This window comes from Zingiber officinale, chromosome 9A (genome assembly GCF_018446385.1).
Source record: "Zingiber officinale cultivar Zhangliang chromosome 9A, Zo_v1.1, whole genome shotgun sequence".
NCBI lineage: Eukaryota > Viridiplantae > Streptophyta > Magnoliopsida > Zingiberales > Zingiberaceae > Zingiber > Zingiber officinale.
In genome coordinates this window covers 33,080,762-33,098,923 of record NC_056002.1, presented here as the reverse complement: position 1 = coordinate 33,098,923, position 18,162 = coordinate 33,080,762, and the positions used below count along the sequence as shown (strand labels likewise).

The following is an 18,162-nucleotide window of genomic DNA, read 5'->3' as shown; positions in this document are numbered from 1 at the left end:
AATAGATGAGGGTGAATATCGCTCGTTTTAAAATTTTTCTTTTCCTTTTCAAATCAGAAATGTGCAGCGGAACTTAAAGAAAGAGACACGTTTATTTACTTCGTTCGGAGCCTAGCTCGACTCCTACTCGAAGGCCTGTGATCCTTGACCGCACCGATGGGCAAAGCACTAAAACTCTTCTCTCCGAAGTCCTCGGAGAGAAGCAGATCGTACAAGTACAATGGAATAAGATAGTAACAAGCCTACTATCTTATTTACAATTAAGTACAATATAAAATAAGTATACCGACAATAGTATACGTAGAATGTAGCTTGGTCGGTACTTCCGGACGGAGTGACTTGCTGAGTTGTTGAAGATGTGTAGCACAATCCGTACGTGAATAAGAACTTTTGAGATGATCAGAAGAGTTTTTTTTTGCCTCTGTCTTCGAGCTTGGTTTTATAGGCGTACTGAAGGTTCGGTCGATCGATCCCCTGTTCGGTCAACCGAACCAGCTCCGATCACCTCCAGCTGGCAATCTGACGCTGGCTCGTAATTGTGCTTTAATTTGCCTTCAATGGTTTGGTCAACCGATCCCTCTGTTCGGTCCACCGAACAGGCTCCTTCCCTGTTCGTCGAGATTTGTCGTGTTCTGCATTTACTGGGTCATTAATATTGATCGTTCGGTCGACCGATCCATGGGTTCGGTCAACCGATCAGCTTAACTTCCTTTTGGTTCTGATCGTTGCTGACATAACTGATCTGTGCTGTGTCAACTTGGTTCGGTCGACCGATCCGGTTATGCCTGCAACACAGAGTCAAGCAAAGTATCCCTGCAACATAAAGGTTAGAATAGTAATATATAATGCATGAGTAATATAAAGATAGTAGGACTGTCTTGATCTCAACTTGGAAACCTTCCCGGTTTCTTCAGTTGGATCAGCGACCTTAGGTTGTTCCCTTTGGGAACCCGACCTCACTGTCGCTCCTCCAATTGTTTACCTCAACTTACCTGCCAAACATGATCCTTTAGACATGTTTGGTCTTTTGTCTGCTCAGTGTCTAATCGCCTGATCCACTAAGGCTTTTCCTGCAATACTATATTAGCCAACAATAATAATAGTAATACAGAAAATAATAGTAAACCTAAACCTAGATTTACCGAGATCCGCTGGTCCGGTCGATCGCGCGCGGTCGACCGGAAACCATCCGATCAACCTTGCTTGGAGTTCACTCCTCCAAGACTTCTCGTTACCTAAGATTACCACCCCCTAAGATTTTCTCCACTTGGCTTCACTCACCAAGACTCAGTATTCGGCTACCCAGGGATCAAGTCCTCCAGACCTATCCACCTGGCTTCCACGATATACTGAGATTTCCCTTACCTAGCCTACAACTAGGAATCAGTATTCGGCTACCTAGGGATCAAGTCCTCCAGACCTATCCACCTGGCTTCCACGATATACCAAGATTTCTCTCCTTGCCTAGCCTCCAACTAGGACTTCCCTTGCCTAGCCTACAACTAGGATTTCCCTAGATCAAACTCCATACTTAAACATACTTAAACTTATTTGTCTGACATTAAAACCTTGGAGGCCGATTGCACCAACAAGAATAATCTGAGCCCTAGCCATCAAAGGGAGCGAAGCCCATAGCAATATGAGGAAGTAGAGCCTTTATCATACCTAATTGTGGAGTGATGCCAACTGGATGAGGATCTGACTTGATCTCTCGACTCCGGAATGCCTGCGGAGTTAGGAAGATAAATAGTATTGATCCCTTGACTTCCAAATGACTGCGGAGTCAGGCAGATAAATAGTATTGATCCCTTGACTTCCAAATGTCCGTGAAGTTAGGGAGATAATAATCTGAGCCCTTACTGTCAAAAAGAGTGAAACCCATAGCAATAAGAGGGATCAGAGCCAGTAGCAATAGGAGGAAGTAAAGCCTGTAGTCGTAACAGGGTGCAAAGCCCCATGGGTGGAGGGTACAGACCCTGTAGTCGTAAGAGGGAGCAGAGCCCCGTTGGTGAAGGGTGCAAAGCCTATAGTTGTAAAAGGGTATTGAGCTCCATGGGTGGAGGTTGCAGAGCTTGTAGCACACCTGATCGAGGAGTTGAGCCCATAGTCCCTAATCGGAGAGTAAGGCCCCTAGCCCGTAATCAAAGAGTGAGATCCCTATATCCTGATCAAGAAGTTGTACCACGAGTTTCTGATTGGGGAGTTGTGCCCCTAGTGTCTGATCAGGGAGTTGTGCCCCTAGTGTCTGATCAGGGAGTTGTGTCCCTAGTATATTATCAAGGATCTAAAGTCCTAATCTCTAATCAAGGAATTAGGCTCTTACTCCTTTATTAGGAGTTGTAGCAGATCCTGTGACCGTAAAAAGGGAACAAAGCCCCTTAATATACCTGATCGAGGAGCCGTACTGATCGGCTAAGGATCCAGCTCAGTCCCTCAACTCCTGAATACTAGTGGAGTTGGGGAAAAATATAATAGAAAAACTAACATGTCGACCAGCTGAGGCTTCGAGTCAATCCCTCGACTCCCGAATACCCGTGGAGTGAGGGGAGAATATAATATATTCGTCGAAATCCTCTGAGACCATGACAATGGCAGAGTTTCCTGACGTTATCCATCTTCACATTCTAGATCAGGCGGTGATTCCCATAGACGTCGCCAAATATGATCCCATCTAAAAGCATAGAATATGACAAACTGGGGATGTAGCTTGAAGGTTGATGAAATGAAGGCTTCATGCGATCCTGCAACACAAATGATGTTAATGCCAAGATGAGAAGGGTTCTGGGCTTGGCTCTCTGACGCTCAAGTCAATGATCCACCCAAACATAGAAGAAGAACAGTGAAAATGCTGCAGTAGAAGTGTGTAAGAAAAGACAAGTCAAAAAGTGTCTCTGACACCTTTCTTTAAATGAGCATGCTAACCCCTAATGTGATAGACTGGAAGTTTCTAAAATACGATTTGCCTACTGTACTCGCTTTTTTATTAGTGGTGTAAGCCCCCAAAAGAGTACGAAGAGATATGGAGATGAGCCCTATAATTGGTCAATCGAATGTCGCTCGGCCATGCCACCCTTGTTCGATCATGTTGCTCGGAACCAGTGACTTATCTGTTGCTCGGCCTTCTTGCTATCGGGAGCTAACTTTTGTCCATCCGGTGGTACCGTCCATCAGCCGACACTGGGAGTTGCTACTTGTCTCTTAACTCTCATCTCAAGAGCTCTCGGATTGGGGTTGTTCGGTGTCCTTGTTCTGCCAACCTAGGAGCTCAGGTTGGCACACCCGTTCGACTGTCCTGGGCCTTTGACCATTCGTGACTTTGACCTTCACGTCAGTGAGCCTTCTCCCTTTTGACCCATCTTTGGTGGGGTTTCTATTCATCATCGTATCAAGGTCCATCAATTGATTTTAATTTAAAGAGCTCAAAATGATATTAAATTAGATTTTATGTTCATTTAATTCTTTTGATTATAATCATACTCTCAAATATTAATTTGACTCTAATTTTTAAATATGAATTAATTATTTTTTAAAAAAAATTAATGGATTCGATTGCTGCAATCTGAAAATAGCAATAGGAGTAAAATGAGTTTCATATGCCATTCAATGAAATCTATTTCGCGTTGTATAAAATTTGTTTTTCTAATGATCAACATGTCTTTGAGAGAGAGGAGAGAGAGAGATTTAGAAATGGATGCGAATGGTTCCTGTAGTGAATCCGTGGCAGTTGGGGCACACCTGGGCGGCGGCGCCGGCGGTGGCGCACGCGGTGCAGAGGCAGAGGTGGTAGCAGGGGACCGCCGCCACCGTTGACATTCCCTTTCGGCACACGACGCAGCACACCCACGGCGGCACAACAAGCGCGGCGCTTGCGACGTCGTGGTGCGCGGACGAGGCTGCGTCGTCGGCGTTCTCCCCAGCGCCCTCCGCAGGTGCCACCGCCATCAGGCGGTCGACCTGCGAACGGAGCTCGACGGCGCACTGCTCCGCCAGCGCCGCCCGCGACTGCTCCGCTGCAGCCTTGTACTTCCACGCCACGAGCTCGGCGCGGGTCCTGGCGAGGCGGTCCTGGGCCTCCGCGCACTGCCGCGTGGCCATCTCCGCCTCCGTTTCCTTCTCCCGGATCCGCCGCGCAGCCGACGTCTCCGCCGCGCAAAGCAGAGTGCGCGTGTGCCGCTGCCACTTGTCCAGCAACGTTCGCCGGAGCTGCTCATCCTGAGCACGGAGGTAACCTTCGACTTCCCCTTGGTAATGCCGGGTGAGATGCGAGACGTCCTCCAACACACGGGGACACGGAGGAGTCGGCGTCGCCGGAGCAGTACTGCTGCCGGCGGCAAAGTCAAACAAACTCTTCTGCTGGTTGCTCATCAAGTACTGAGGGCCAGGCGCTGGCGAAACCGGTGACGGATTATCCACATTGACGCCTGCAAACCCCGGCGGAGGCGGCGGCGATTGCGACAGCACTGCACGAAGCAGACCCAAATTAGTACTCGTAAACGTCGGCGCCGGCGACGTTGTCGCTGCACCAAAGGCCGGTAACAGAGTAGCCGCCTTCTTTCCCCCGCTGCGCTTCCGGCGAACACTCCCACTGCCTGCGATCGCAAAACAAAGTCGATCGAACTATAATAATGAGAAATCAAAGAAGGAAACATCCACCATCACCGCACCTTTAACGATGTTTCTATCCGGCGTCGCCATAACCGGCGGGGGTTGACCATCGGCGGCGACCCTTCCGGCAGCCTTCTGATGGCTTGACGATGGCTGCAACTGCTGGCGATCCATCGAGAGAGATCGACCGAAAGAGAAAATGAACAAGCGAACAACAAATTAAGGCGGAGTGATAAATAACGGCGGAGGGTCGCCATGGGGGGCGCGCTCAAAGGGCCGCGCCGCTTTGTGGTCGGAGCTGCTCGCATTTAAGAGAATTTTCAATTTACGCGTTTGGATCCCTGTATTTTGGTCGTTTCACTTTTCTTATCTTATTTCCTATGCTTTCGTAATCTAACAAATAAAAAGAAAATAAAACACGGCACCAAAAGGTAACCCAAATAATGAACGATACGACGATAAAGATGGCCATCGAGCAAGTGAGTCACAGTAGAAGGATCAGTTAATATGGATCTTAAAGTGAAATGGTTAAAGTCACGGTATTGGACGAATATGAAGACTACGGACCAAGTAGTATTGGTCGAGCAGATCACAGCGTCTAGTGGATGGGAAGGGCCGACCAGATCATCCGTTAGGTCTCCTCCGTAACTTACAGATGAGATTGAGAGTCCGATACAAAGTTACCCGGCTTACTATCTTGACCGATCGGATGGTCTAGGCCCATTGGATACAATGCACATTTCTGACAACATGAAAATCGAGAGAAGAACAAGTCAATAGCTACATTCTATACGGTTGGGCTGATGATATACTGGCCGAGTGACCATTGGTCGACCTATAACGAAACTCAAATACTTGTCATATCATACCCTTTTAGAAGTTTGTGCCGAAAAGGACAGAAAATATTCCGCTAGCAAATTATCCTTTAGAAGCTTCTAGTCTATCAACTCATAACGATTTACTAGCTCACTTGAGGAAATATGTCAAAGACACTTTATAGATAGTCCTTTCTTAGAAAAGCTTTGAGAAACGTGTTAATACTTTGAGATGTGTACACAATGTAATAGTGACGTTATAAAAGGGATCTTCATCTACAAACAAAAATATGCGATGTCTCTTGCACATGTCATTTGCTATAGTTCACTGCTTTCATCTCCAAAACCGAGCGTTGATTTGAGCGTCGGAGGGACAATGTAAAAATTCCTTCCCTAATCGGACACTAATGCTCCTTGTGTTGTAAGATAGCGTAGAGTCTTCGTCAAATCAACAGCAGAGCCATATTTCAAGTCACTATCTTCATTGATTTCAAACAGAAACAATAAATTTAATTTGTTATCTTGGACAATGGACAACCCTCACAATTTGTGCACCCTGAGTATTTTGACTGTGAAGGTCGCCCATTCTAATTTCCCAAATTGGATGCACAAGCTAACAAATCTCACCCAAATACAACAAATATATGCATTTGGGCCAAGTAATTTCACTTTTATTATCTTATTTCTTAAGTCATTTAATCTTTTGTACTGTGGCTGAGCCTGCACGTGAACCGGGGTATTAGGGCATTTTCAATGATCACAGCTTTAAAAGAGTTACATCAATATTACATTAAACGTAAAAAAGTCTCACTAATGCAAAGTTTTTGAAAATTTTTATGTAATTTATTATCTTCAAAAGTGCGTGTGGTCGTTTTGGACGACCGCTAAGATGATAATGTTATATTTTATCATAATTAAGAGGTCTAATTATTGTAGATGTGAGATTTAAGTTTTCTTGTTTAACAGTAATAATAATTTCTTTTTTCTCTTGAAATTAGTAACGTGAGTAGGGTCAAAAATTAACGATGAGTTACTGTCGCATAAATCAAAGATCATAATTAATAAAACTTATATGTAGAGTTATTAAATATAATACTACTATCAAGAGCGGATCCAGAGGAAGGGCGGCATCGACGATCGCCCCTCCTTATCGGTAATGAAACCCTTAGCAGTATAAGGTCCACCGGTGGAGATAAAAAATACTTCTCCTTATTCCACCTAAAAGTCATCATTCCATGCTTGAATTTCTGGATCCGTCATTGATTACTACTAATAATAAATAAAAGATATATCATGTGATAATGTAGGATCTATAAAAAAAAATTACAGGGAGGTATTTTGATAATAGATTATATTTTTAACTTGTCATTGATGTAATATCTTGAGGATTATAAAAAAAAGTTCATTTAATTAATGATTACAATGCTCTAGAAAAATATAGTACCCTTTAAAATAAATAAATAAATAAATTATGATGTTACTAAATCATACATCTTTATTTATTATTTTTCATTTAATATTTCTAGGTCCCCACTACATTTCCAATTTTGAAAGAAAAGAATAATTTTAAAATTTCACTATTAACTTTTAAAATAAAAATCTAAAACATGGTATTTTTTTATTTCACAAACATCTCTAAAAACTTAGTCTTTAGAGTTGCCCTTCCAACCAAGTTTTTTAATAAAATAAACAAAAAAACAATATGTAAAATTTTCAAAAATTACATAAATAGTTAATAGTAAAAAATTATATATTTACTACTATTAAACAATAATTTATATATATATGTCTATTTTTAATTTAAAATTTGATAAAAGTAATTTGGGCCGGATCCTTATTTGAATTGAGGCCCACTAATTAAGGTCAAGTCCACAATATGAAGTCAAAGAAACTTTTCCCACCTAGTTTCTTACTTTTACAAGCATACCCTTCTCCTTCTCCTTCTCCTTCTCCTCCTATGGCGTCTGCTCTGCGTAATTATGAACAAAAGACAAGGGTAGTTATGGAACTTAAATATCTTGGTCCTCCTACGAGCAACTGCCTTCGCTCGTTACCTCGCCTTTTATCTTTAACCCCTCGGTTTTTCGTTTATCTATTCCTCCTTCCAGAATCGCGCTCGCCCTCGAGGTAGCGAAGGCAGGCGAACGAGAAGAGGTGCATTCCCTTCTCTCCTTCTTCGCTTTGCTCGGATCTTACGATTTTCCATCGATTCGTGTCCTGATCTCGCCTTGCAGCTCTTTCACTTTGGTTTTGGTGATACTTTTTGGGGGTTTTTTTTTTACTGGGTTTTTTTATTTCCTCTGATTCGGTGCTGTTTCTGATGTTCGTTTGTCGTCGGAGAGTCAGTATGGCGTGATTAATTTGGTATTCGGTGACTTTTGTTGTCCTGATCTGTGTTTTCAGTGATTAGGGAGTTGAGAAATGGTGGGCAAGGGAGGGAAGGGGCTTCTCGCAGCGAAGACGACGGCGGCGAACAGGGACAAGGATAAGGACAAGAAGAAGCCAGTCTCCCGATCTGCGCGTGCTGGGTTGCAGGTAATACTGGATATTCTCCCTCTGTTCTTCTTTTTTATCGTTCTTATCCTCGTCTGCGCTTGGAAGAAATTTGTTTACACAGCTAGAATGGTAGTAATTTATCATTCAATAGACTCAGAAAAACTTATACTTGAACGGTATATAGAATCATTTTGTGGCTATTTTCACTATATTTTTCTGTTGAGAAAAGTTCTCTCCTTTTCACCCGTAGGCATACAGGAGGACTAAATAGTCTTTAATGGTTGATTGCCATTGTTTATGTAGCTTAATTATGTGTTTTTTTTTCCAGAGAAGGAAACACGAGCTGAAAGATTTCCCTAGCCTCCTCTATTTTGTTTGATTGAAATGGAGGAAGGAATGTATTAGGAAATCTTTCCCAAGTTTAGCATGAACCTTTAATTTGATTGGAAAAGACATTGTTCATATGCAAATCCTATACAAAATTTTTAAAGTTATTGTTTAGTCTATTTTGATTTCTTTTGTTGCGAACAAATAGTTTTGTAAAATTTTAAATTTCTCTCCCTCTTTCCTTCCCTCCAAAGAACTGGTCAAACAAGAAACTCCAAGGATTTCCGGTCCCCCAAGGAAATACTAACTTGGGAAGTATTTTCCCTATTGTTCGCCTCTGCACCTTCTCTTGTAGGAACCGTGCCTAAGGCATGCCTTAATGGCACACATCTTTTTGTTTCTCATTTGAATTCATTGTGGCGGCTTCCTTAACAAGTCTATTATGATTTTATTACAAATGAGAAGAATTGAAGTTGTGATGGAGTTATTCAGGTGGAAGCATCAAACAATTGTCAATCATTTGTTCACTTGAATTTGTTAACACCCTATTTTACCAACAGAATTTGTAGGTTGTACAGTCGTATTTGCAGCCAATAAGTCTTGGATTTGTGTATAAGTTTCTGTACATCGGTATGACTCTTGAATAAGTCAGATTGAGTATTTCTATGTAAAATCAATGTATATACTTGTAAGGGGAAAGTCTAAATAAAGGAGTTAAGTATGCGAGAGATGGATTAAATAAATTTAATTATAGCAATGCTGAGCAAGAAACCGTTTTTATTGTTATATAATTGTTTTTTAGTCTTGACTAAGATGTGTCCATATACCACATGGGATGCGAAACTATTTCCTGATGTGTGTGGAAGTGACAAGGGCAAACGCCTCCCAACAATGTTGTTACATGGATTGAAATATACAATTTTTTTAGCAATTCATTTTGCAGAACATGATTCCCAGAACATTTTTGGGCATAATGTCGTTGCTAATTATGGAACAAGTAGTTGTAAGCCTAATACCTGATCAAAGGTGAGAATAGGCTAATAGGAGAGAGGAAATACATTCGGATCCATGATGCAAAGACAGGTAGAGGCAAAATAAAACTGCTCTTCTTGTTATAGGGATCATGTTGTGTCTTTCTATGAAGCTGCTTGCATTTTTGGATCTTTGATTAATGGTGTTGTCTGGCGACTACTCAGAAGTCAATAACCCAAAGTCAGGATAGTTCAAATTTACTTATTACTTGTCTATTGAATAAATGTTGTGAGAAAAAAAAGCGTAATATCTATCTGATACCTACATGTTGTCTGCAGTTTCCTGTTGGCCGTATTCATCGGCAGCTGAAGTCAAGGATTCAAGCAAATGGCCGTGTCGGTGCCACTGCAGCTGTGTACTCAGCTGCAATACTAGAGTATCTAACAGCGGAAGTGTTGGAGCTCGCAGGGAATGCAAGCAAGGATCTCAAGGTGAAGCGAATCACGCCGCGCCACCTTCAACTAGCCATTCGAGGGGATGAGGAGCTAGACACCCTCATCAAGGGCACAATTGCGGGCGGCGGAGTTATCCCCCACATCCACAAATCTCTCATCAACAAGTCTTCCAAGGAGTGATGGTATCATTTATATTAGACATGTATGTTTGTACTACTAGCTAGATCAGTGTTTTATAACTCGTATTCTGAACTTTAATTAGGTGGTTTGGGAGTCTCAACTGTTCATCCTCTAGTAGATTTGTTGGATGTAGGAAATTCCAGACCTTGTGTTTATTGTGTGTAGGTATTATGTTGTTATGGAACTTGCATTAACTTCGACGATCATGTTACAAGATTCCCGTATGATCTCATGCTACAATAAATAAAAGATGGTCTGATGTACGAAACTTCTGTTATTCGGAGTTTTGGAAAAGATCAATGTGGTATTTTGGGTAAGGATTATATCACATTGGATCAATTGTTTATAGTTTTGTCTCTTTTTATTTTTATAAGAGGTTGTTTGCATGATTAGTTAGGCTCCCCTTCTGATCTCATGCTACAACAAATTAGGAAAAATTTACTTTGTGAAATTCTCTCTCTTCGTTGACCTTATAAGCCCACGAAGAGTGAGTTAGTGGTTAGGAGAGGATTTGTATCCAGAGACGATTGTTTTTTACCTCAAATAATCTTTTATCTTTTAAATTATCATTTAAATTATTCATTTAGTAGAAAAAAAAGTATAGAAATATTTTTTAAATTACCTTTATTGTAATAAGAACCATTTGTGAGATTTTCATTTTTCATGAGGGTGTATTTATAACGAAGCCCTTATAATTTATAATATTTACAGTAATGCATGTGCCAGAACTCCAGAAGCCACAAATGGCTAATAGGCATTTGATCTTATAGTGAAATTTTACACATTTTTCAAAGGGTAAATTATTAAGATTTTAAAGTGGCAAATTGGAAACTTCCCCAAAAGCAAATGGGCCGAGAATATTGGGCAGGCCCATTCACTATAAGGCCGGCCCATCTACGTCGTTGTCTCATCCTAGTTCCTCGGGCGGCTTCCTTCTGATGCCGTGAGAGCGAAAGCCCGAGCGAGGGCGGCCTCTCCGCTCTTCCCCGCCTCTCCTTGCCTCTTCGTTTCCTTCGCCATTCGTATCTTGTGGTCGCGGAGAGAGAGTGAAGGGAAGGAGGGGTCTCCTTACGTCCTCCTCCTCGCTGCCGTGGCAGCCTTGCGAAGCCGTAGATACGGCCAACAAAAGAGGTATTTGGTTCTTCCACTCATTGATATCGCTCGATTGCTCCTCGCTTGGTTAGCAACTTGTATTTTGGTTTGAATTTCTTTGAATATATATAAATTCCAATCGACGACGTTGTCTAGCTCGCGGTAACGCGGACCGACTCTTTGTAGATCTTAACGTTGGCATTGTGTATCTGATTTATTTATTATTCAAGTTATAATCTTGGTTTGATCGTATAGTTTTTGTTTGCCATCTGATGCTTCATTCTGGATTCGGCTGAAGGTACAGATTTCTATGCATGATATGCAGAGTAATGTATTAGTGAATAACTAGCTGATTGCTGTTCCATTTTCATAGGTTTGTGAAATTTTATATGGAAATTTTAAGTAGTTGAATTGATTACTAGCTGCAATCGTGTTCGATCGTCTGAGATCCCTTGATACTTGAAGCTTTGTCTAATTTAACAATTGGATTTTGCAAGTTACTGCATGTGATTTAAGCTCTATAACTATATGTTATGTGACTCATATATTAAAATGCAGAGTAATACTCCTGAATTTTAGATGGTGTCAACTATTCCTGGCATAAATGCAGAGTTTCGTATATGTTTTTTTCTTTGTTGGCATGTAATCTGTTGGAGTAAAAAGATGCAGTGAATATAGATCCTGTATAATGCATGTCTGTGTAAATGTAGTAATGCTTTTCATTTTCATGTGCAGTTGGAAGGAGCTACAACTTGATGAATTATTTGTTATCTATTGAGAAAGAATTGTACTTTCTAGGGCTATATTGTTAAAGGAAGTTCTTGTCCATATGAACTTAAACATGCTGACAGTACATCAAGTTCGATCATTTCAGAATCATTGGATAGATGGAAATACAAAGACATATGTGCCACATAATATGGGCAGCAGCAGCCAACATACTTATAACTCAAACAGCATAAGACCTTTCCAGCATCCTCTTGATATATCATGCATACAAAGATTTCGGATGCTTTCGAGCATAAAGTCTCATAGGTGTAGAACAAGAATCATTCACCACTGTAGGTCCCCAAATGAAGGAGTCAGGAAAAACTTGCTTGTCTGTATCTTATTGGAAATTCATATTATATTCTTTTTCAGCATATCATTGTACAAATGGAAATGAAATTTTTAAATCATTTAATGATCTCATGTACTTACATATTCGTAGTCGCTTTGCAGTGTCATTGGGATAGTAATGCTTCATCGGATCAGGACTATCGCTCTTCCAGAAACATCGCCATAAGTTTGTTCAAGCGGTACCGAAATGTAATTGATCGCGGAAGTGGTGACAACCTTAAAGTATGCCATTTATCACAGTTATTGGACAAAATTGATCCAAAGCGCACAGATAGATTCATGGTTTTTTCCTCAACCGACACATCTCTCTAAATTGATCAGGAATTCATCTCTGCTGGAGTGAATGCATATGCTCTTGGCTGTACTGATGAAGGATTGAGACAGGAACTTATAAATATCAAAGATTCTGGTGCTGAGGTTGAGGGACTTCAAACTGATTATGGAGGAACCACTGTGAAGTTGGAAATTGTCACCAAGGAGGTGAGATCTTATTCAAATGACATCACTTTTTGTATTTGATTCATTTTCTGAGTTTTCATAGATGTTTCCATGTTTGATAATCCATGCTCAACGTTTACCTTTCTTATTTTTTTTGATTCGCTGTGTACCTATCTGAGATTGTAACCTCCCTATAGTTGTAGTCTACTTTGACAACATAGAAAGCAATGCTTCATGTTGTAATATAACTATGTGATGAGAGTAAATTTATCCACTAGGTTTGGCTTACTCAAAGTGAACAGCACACCATGTACATAGGTTCTCATATGTCAACTGTTCTCAGGACAAGTGTCATTGTTTGGTTGAGGAGGCATCCATCTCGAGGCCTTTAAATCAGGCCAGAGGGTCCCTTCCCAGGGAAGAGGCAAAAAGGAGACATTCGACCTCTCCATCAACCCAGGCTCTAACAACACTTTGGACCTGCATGAAATTCCATTCCAGACCTCCAAGAGATTCCTCCTCGGATTAGCTAAGATAAAAAAAAAAAAAAATCCAGAAACACTGCAGGTGAATTGTTTGAGATCTTAGTATCTTGACCTAACTCCTTTCATTTAAGGTGAATCAGACTGGCCTGCAGTAACTGAACTTTGTTGACTGTTCGTTGGACTCTATTGCAAGCTTCCTTTAATCAAACCTTTATCAGACCTATGCTGGCCAGGTGATGACAGGTCATATTATCTATTATCTATTATAATTTGACAATAACACTGATAAATATTGTCTAACAGTTCTCAGTATACACTTCTATTTAAAGAAAACCACTACTTTACATCTAGTTATGCTATGGATTTATGCTGCTTAGCACACTCTACTATTTGTTATTTTGAAAGAGTGGATTAGTGGCATGCTAAAGTACAATGATCATAATACTTGTGCTCTTGTACTTTGTGCTTCTCAAAGATAAAATTTGACGTAATTTTAAATTTTGCTACATCTTTTTTTAGAAACATTATAATTTTTAATACAGGTCAATGAGTGCATTCTATGGCTGAGTATAGTGTTTATTACTATCCTGTGCGCACCACCTCCTACAGTAGTCAGATGGTCATCTACTCCGCCAGTGTCAGCTGAAACTATGCATCAGTGGAAAGGGTTCTGCGCTATCATCGCAAATGCTTACTATGTGAGGGGAATGGCATGGTAAGGATTACTTAAGGCACATTCTAAATATGATTTTTGCTGAGGATTTTATGTAATTGACTTTTGTTTGATATTCGCATGTCTAGAGGTATTTGGTCTAATGTGTACTCAATCATTTTGTAATTATTCATCTATATGACACAAATATTAATGGTGGACTAGTTTTTGTATTCATGGAATAAATGTTCATATATTTGACTATAAAAAATAAAAAACTCCTATGATTGTGATTCCCTATTCCTTATTCAATTTTGTCACTACAACCCAATAAAGGAATAAATCAGTCATATTTTCTTTTCCATTTCATTCCCTTCTTTATCTCATTCCAAGTTCATTTCATTCTATTCTATGGACGAAACTCGTCCTTTACTATGGCATCATATGGACGTGTAAATCTTTATTCATCTTTTATTTATTCTGGCTAACAATTGACTGGTAGTGTGCAAACTGAGTTATGTTCTTTATTCTACACTCCTCTATGTTTGCACAGGTTACCAGTGAAGACTCTGCAGCTGGAACAAATGGCCGTGACCGGCAGTGCAGAGGAACCATCGCTCGTAGCAAGTCGGATGAGAATAACATTCAGCACGTTAGAGGTTTGTTCTACATCGAAGATATCTTTGTGCATATCTTGTGTTCCTATTTTGTGCATCCATCTATTTTGTGTTCCTATAAGGTAGGAGTGTAGGGTTCCTTTTTCCTCCTCCTTTGGGCTAAAAATTGCTAAAAACTATCAAAAATCTCTAAAAAAGAGAGTTAAAAGTTTTGCTCAAATGAAGGATTCCTCTTCCTCTTCATTTTTGAAACACTACAATATAGTTGAGAGCGATGACAGACGACAGTACAATGCTACTGTATTCTCATTTCTATCTATTGCTTTGCTTCTGCAGGTTGTCAGTCCTCAATGGCCAAGAGCTTGACAAGGCAAACATTCTCTTCCGGCTTCGAGTTATTCCAAGGTGCTATCTTCAAGCCATTTCAAATGCATCTCCCACTTCTTTGATTTGTCGAAGTGAAAGATTTGTTATACAAAGTTCATCAGTTAGGCCATAGAAATTTCTTATATAAAACCCAAAATCATATGCTCATGATTCCAAATGCTATTGATCATGTGGATGTACATAAAAGTAGTAGATAAAGAAGACTTGTATTTGCAATGCACAGCCAAAGCTATCAGTGATTGTGACCAGCGAATTATGCCTTTTTTTTAAAAAAAAAAATTGGTTGAACCAGACCAAGATTGAAATATTTAGGGTTGGATAGGAGAAGCAAAATCAAATTGAAAAAGATCGAAAATTTCAGCTGGGAACCTCCTTTGCTTGCTTCACCCAAATCACCCCGGCCCCCATGCTATGGTGCGATGGTAAGGAGTGAGATGAATTCCCTATTGGAAAATTGGTTTGGTGACCAGTAAGGATAAGACGACTATTTCATGAGTAAATTGTCGTAAATAATTTTTTGAATGAATCAGAAATTAATGTCTAATGAAGGGTTAGTATGATATAATCGGATGGAAATTTGATTCATATATTGAGTTGGATTCATAGATGAACGTTAACTTGAGTGCGTATTTAATTATATTAATCAATTAAATTAATTAATCATAATGAAAATGTTTAAGTGAAAAGTTTTAAGGGAAAAGATACATCTCATATCCTTTCACCTCTTGGAAGAAACCTTTCAGCTCTTGAGAGTAACCCTTCATTCCTATAAAATAAACATCATTCCTTCTACTCAAAACACTCAATTCTCAAGTTATGAATTTTTTTCTGGATTCTCTTCTCTCTCTCCTCTTTTAAGAGTTTCAAGGCTTCAAAAGTTTGACAAGACTCAAAATTTGGAGTGCTCCAATTTCGAAATGCAAGTTGTTGTATCTTGTAGATGATTGTCAATAAATTATAAGCACTTGGGCAGAGGAATATCAACAACAAACAAGCCTTTTCCCACTAGGTGGGGTCGGCTGTATGAATCCTTTTACACCATTGAGCTCTATCTCCTATTATATCATCATATATATTTAAATAAATTTTATCTTGTTTTATTGTTGCTAACCAAGTTTTTTTTGGTCTTCCTCTTCCTCGTTTGATATGCATGTTTATCATAGTTTCACATTGCCTAACTGGAACATTAATTGGTCGTCTAAGTACATCTCCGTACCATCTTAAACGTGTCTCTCGGAGTTTGTCCTCAATAGATGCAACTCGGACTTTCTCTCTAATACTCTCATTCCTTATTTTGTCCATCTTCGTATGTCCACACATCCACCTTAACATCCTCATCTCTGCAACTCTCATCTTATGCTCATGTGCTCGAGTCATAGTTTCCATATAACATAGCAGGTCTAACAGTGGTTTTATAGAACCTTCCTTTAAGTTTAAGAGGTACTTTACGATCACATAAAACACCGCTCTCCTCCATTTCACTATTCCGCTTGATTCTATGTAAGACGTCTCTCAATCCTCCATCATTTTTAAAAATGATCCTAAATATTTAAATCTCTCCAAGGCAACTCGTCCTCTCCTATCTTAACAATTGTTTCATTACTTCTAATATTGCTAAACTTAAATTCCATATATTCTGTCTTTAATCTACTAAGCTTAAAACCTTTCCCTTCTAGTGTTTCCCTCCAAGATTCTAGCTTAGCATTTACTCCTTCACGTGTCTCATCTACCAAAATAATATCATCTGCAAACAACATGCACCACGGTACTGTGTCTTGAATGTGCGTAGTGAGTTCGTCCATAATTAGTGTAAAAAGATAGGGACTTAGGGCTGATCCTTGATTTAACCCTATCTTTATTGGAAATGCTTCAGTTACTCCGCCTGAAGTCTTTACTCTGGTCGTTACATCCTCATACATATCCTTAATTAGTTCAATATATGTTATGCTAACACCTCTCTTTTCTAAAATTCTCCATATAATTTCTCTTGGGACTCTATCATAAGCTTTTTCTAAGTCAATGAATACCATGTGTAGATCTTGTTTTTGCTCCCGATATTTTTCAATTAATTGTCTAAGGAGATGTATAGTTTTTATTGTCGACCTTCCAGGCATAAACCCAAATTGATTTTTTGTCACTGTGGTCTCCTTCCTTAATATTTTTTCTATTACTTTTTCCCAAAGTTTCATAGTATGACTCATTAGTTTAATACCCCTATAGTTTGCACAATTTTGTATGTCTCCCTTGTTCTTATATAAGGGAACTAGAGTACTTATCCTCCATTGATCAGACATTCTTTTCGTTTTCAATATCATGTTAAATAATTTTGTAAGTCATTCAATACCTTGTTTCCCTAAACACTTCCATACCTCTATCGGAATATCATCTGGTCCAACGACTTTTCCATTGTGCATCTTATTTAAAGTTTGTTTTACTTCTGATGTTTGAATTCTACGATAAAAATTAAAATTTCTATGCTCATTTGACCTAATTAAATTACCTAAGTTAAGTTGGTCACCTAAACCTTCATTAAAAAGTTGATAAAAATACCTCTTCCACCGCTCTTTTATTTCTCCATCATTTACTAATATCCTATTACATTCATCTTTAATACATTTTATTTGGCTAAGATCTCTTGTTTTTCTTTCTCTCATTTTAGCTATTCTATAAATGTCTCTTTCCCCTTCTTTTGTATCTAATTTTCGATATAACCGTTCAAAAGTTTCATTTTCTGCTTCACTCACTACTTTTTTAGCTTCTTTCTTGGCTATTGTATATTTTTTTAAGTTTTCCTCATTCTTACAAATATATAATTCCTTATAAGCTATTCGTTTTTTCTTCACTTTCTCTTGTACTTTCTCATTCCACCACCAAGATTCTTTACTTAGTGGTGCATGTCTCTTTGACTCACCGAGTACACTCTTAGCTACTATTTTCAACTTTGATACCATCTTATCTCATGTTGTATTAGAGTCATCGTATATTTCACCTAATGCTTGTACTTCTACCTTCTCCTTAAATATATTTTGTTTTCCATCCTTTAACTTCCACCACTTAATTCTAGGAATTGTATATATTTTCTTTCTATTGATACTATGTTTGAGGCGTATATCCAACACTACTACCCTATGTTGGGTAGTTAAGCTTTCTCCAGGAATGACTTTGCAATCTTTACAAATCTTTCTATCCTTCTTCCTAACCATAAGAAAGTCAATTTGAGATTTATTATTCCCACTTTTGAATGTGACTAAGTGTTCTTCTCTTTTCTTAAAAAAACGTATTAGCTAATATAAGGTCATATGCTATCGCAAAATATAATATAGTTTTCCCTTCCTCATTTCTCGTTCCAAACCCATAACTCCCATGTACTCTCTCATATTCCTCATTTTTCATTCCGACATGCCCATTTAGATCACCTCCTATTAAAATTATTTCATTTGGTGGAATATTTTGTAATATTTCATCTAAGTCCTCCCAAAATCTTGATTTGGTAGCTTCATCTAATCCTACTTGTGGTGCATA

At 39.2% G+C, this 18,162-nt stretch overlaps 3 protein-coding genes across 5 annotated transcripts; 2 read left to right on the top strand and 1 right to left on the bottom strand.

Annotated features, from left to right (window-relative positions):
- Window positions 1-3,681: 3,681 nt before the first annotated feature.
- Window positions 3,682-4,779, bottom strand: LOC122019136 (BOI-related E3 ubiquitin-protein ligase 1-like). The gene is made up of 2 exons (XM_042576634.1): window positions 4,665-4,779; window positions 3,682-4,589 (listed from the first exon to the last, which is right to left on the bottom strand). The coding sequence occupies exons 1-2, from the start codon at window positions 4,777-4,779 to the stop codon at window positions 3,682-3,684; spliced, it is 1,023 nt and encodes a 340-aa protein (XP_042432568.1).
- Window positions 4,780-7,459: 2,680 nt separating this feature from the next.
- On the top strand, window positions 7,460-10,127 carry LOC122020018 (histone H2A variant 1-like). Of its 2 annotated transcripts, none has more exons than XM_042577716.1 (3): window positions 7,460-7,574; window positions 7,831-7,955; window positions 9,554-10,127. In XM_042577716.1, the coding sequence occupies exons 2-3, from the start codon at window positions 7,842-7,844 to the stop codon at window positions 9,848-9,850; spliced, it is 411 nt and encodes a 136-aa protein (XP_042433650.1). In that variant the 5' UTR covers window positions 7,460-7,574; window positions 7,831-7,841; the 3' UTR covers window positions 9,851-10,127. The 2 variants fall into 2 exon arrangements, with proteins under 2 accessions (XP_042433650.1, XP_042433651.1); XM_042577717.1 differs by having other exon boundaries at window positions 7,485-7,574; window positions 7,824-7,955.
- Window positions 10,128-10,639: 512 nt separating this feature from the next.
- On the top strand, window positions 10,640-14,888 carry LOC122020017. 2 transcript variants are annotated; one of them, XM_042577715.1, is made up of 7 exons: window positions 10,640-10,981; window positions 11,678-12,041; window positions 12,164-12,283; window positions 12,383-12,541; window positions 13,527-13,699; window positions 14,190-14,295; window positions 14,590-14,888. In XM_042577715.1, the coding sequence occupies exons 2-7, from the start codon at window positions 11,772-11,774 to the stop codon at window positions 14,617-14,619; spliced, it is 858 nt and encodes a 285-aa protein (XP_042433649.1). In that variant the 5' UTR covers window positions 10,640-10,981; window positions 11,678-11,771; the 3' UTR covers window positions 14,620-14,888. The 2 variants fall into 2 exon arrangements, with proteins under 2 accessions (XP_042433649.1, XP_042433648.1); XM_042577714.1 differs by lacking the exon at window positions 10,640-10,981 and adding an exon at window positions 11,006-11,029.
- Window positions 14,889-18,162: the final 3,274 nt, after the last annotated feature.

Coding starts and splice junctions, on each gene's coding strand:
- LOC122020018 (XM_042577716.1), top strand. CDS start 7,842: ATGGTGGGCAAGGGAGGGAAGGGGCTTCTCGCAGCGAAGACGACGGCG. Junction 7,956..9,553: donor CTGCGCGTGCTGGGTTGCAG/GTAATACTGGAT, acceptor TGTTGTCTGCAG/TTTCCTGTTGGCCGTATTCA.
- LOC122019136 (XM_042576634.1), bottom strand. CDS start 4,779: ATGGATCGCCAGCAGTTGCAGCCATCGTCAAGCCATCAGAAGGCTGCC. Junction 4,590..4,664: donor GGATAGAAACATCGTTAAAG/GTGCGGTGATGG, acceptor TTGCGATCGCAG/GCAGTGGGAGTGTTCGCCGG.
- LOC122020017 (XM_042577715.1), top strand. CDS start 11,772: ATGAACTTAAACATGCTGACAGTACATCAAGTTCGATCATTTCAGAAT. Junction 12,284..12,382: donor GAAGTGGTGACAACCTTAAA/GTATGCCATTTA, acceptor TAAATTGATCAG/GAATTCATCTCTGCTGGAGT. Junction 12,542..13,526: donor TGGAAATTGTCACCAAGGAG/GTGAGATCTTAT, acceptor TTTTTAATACAG/GTCAATGAGTGCATTCTATG.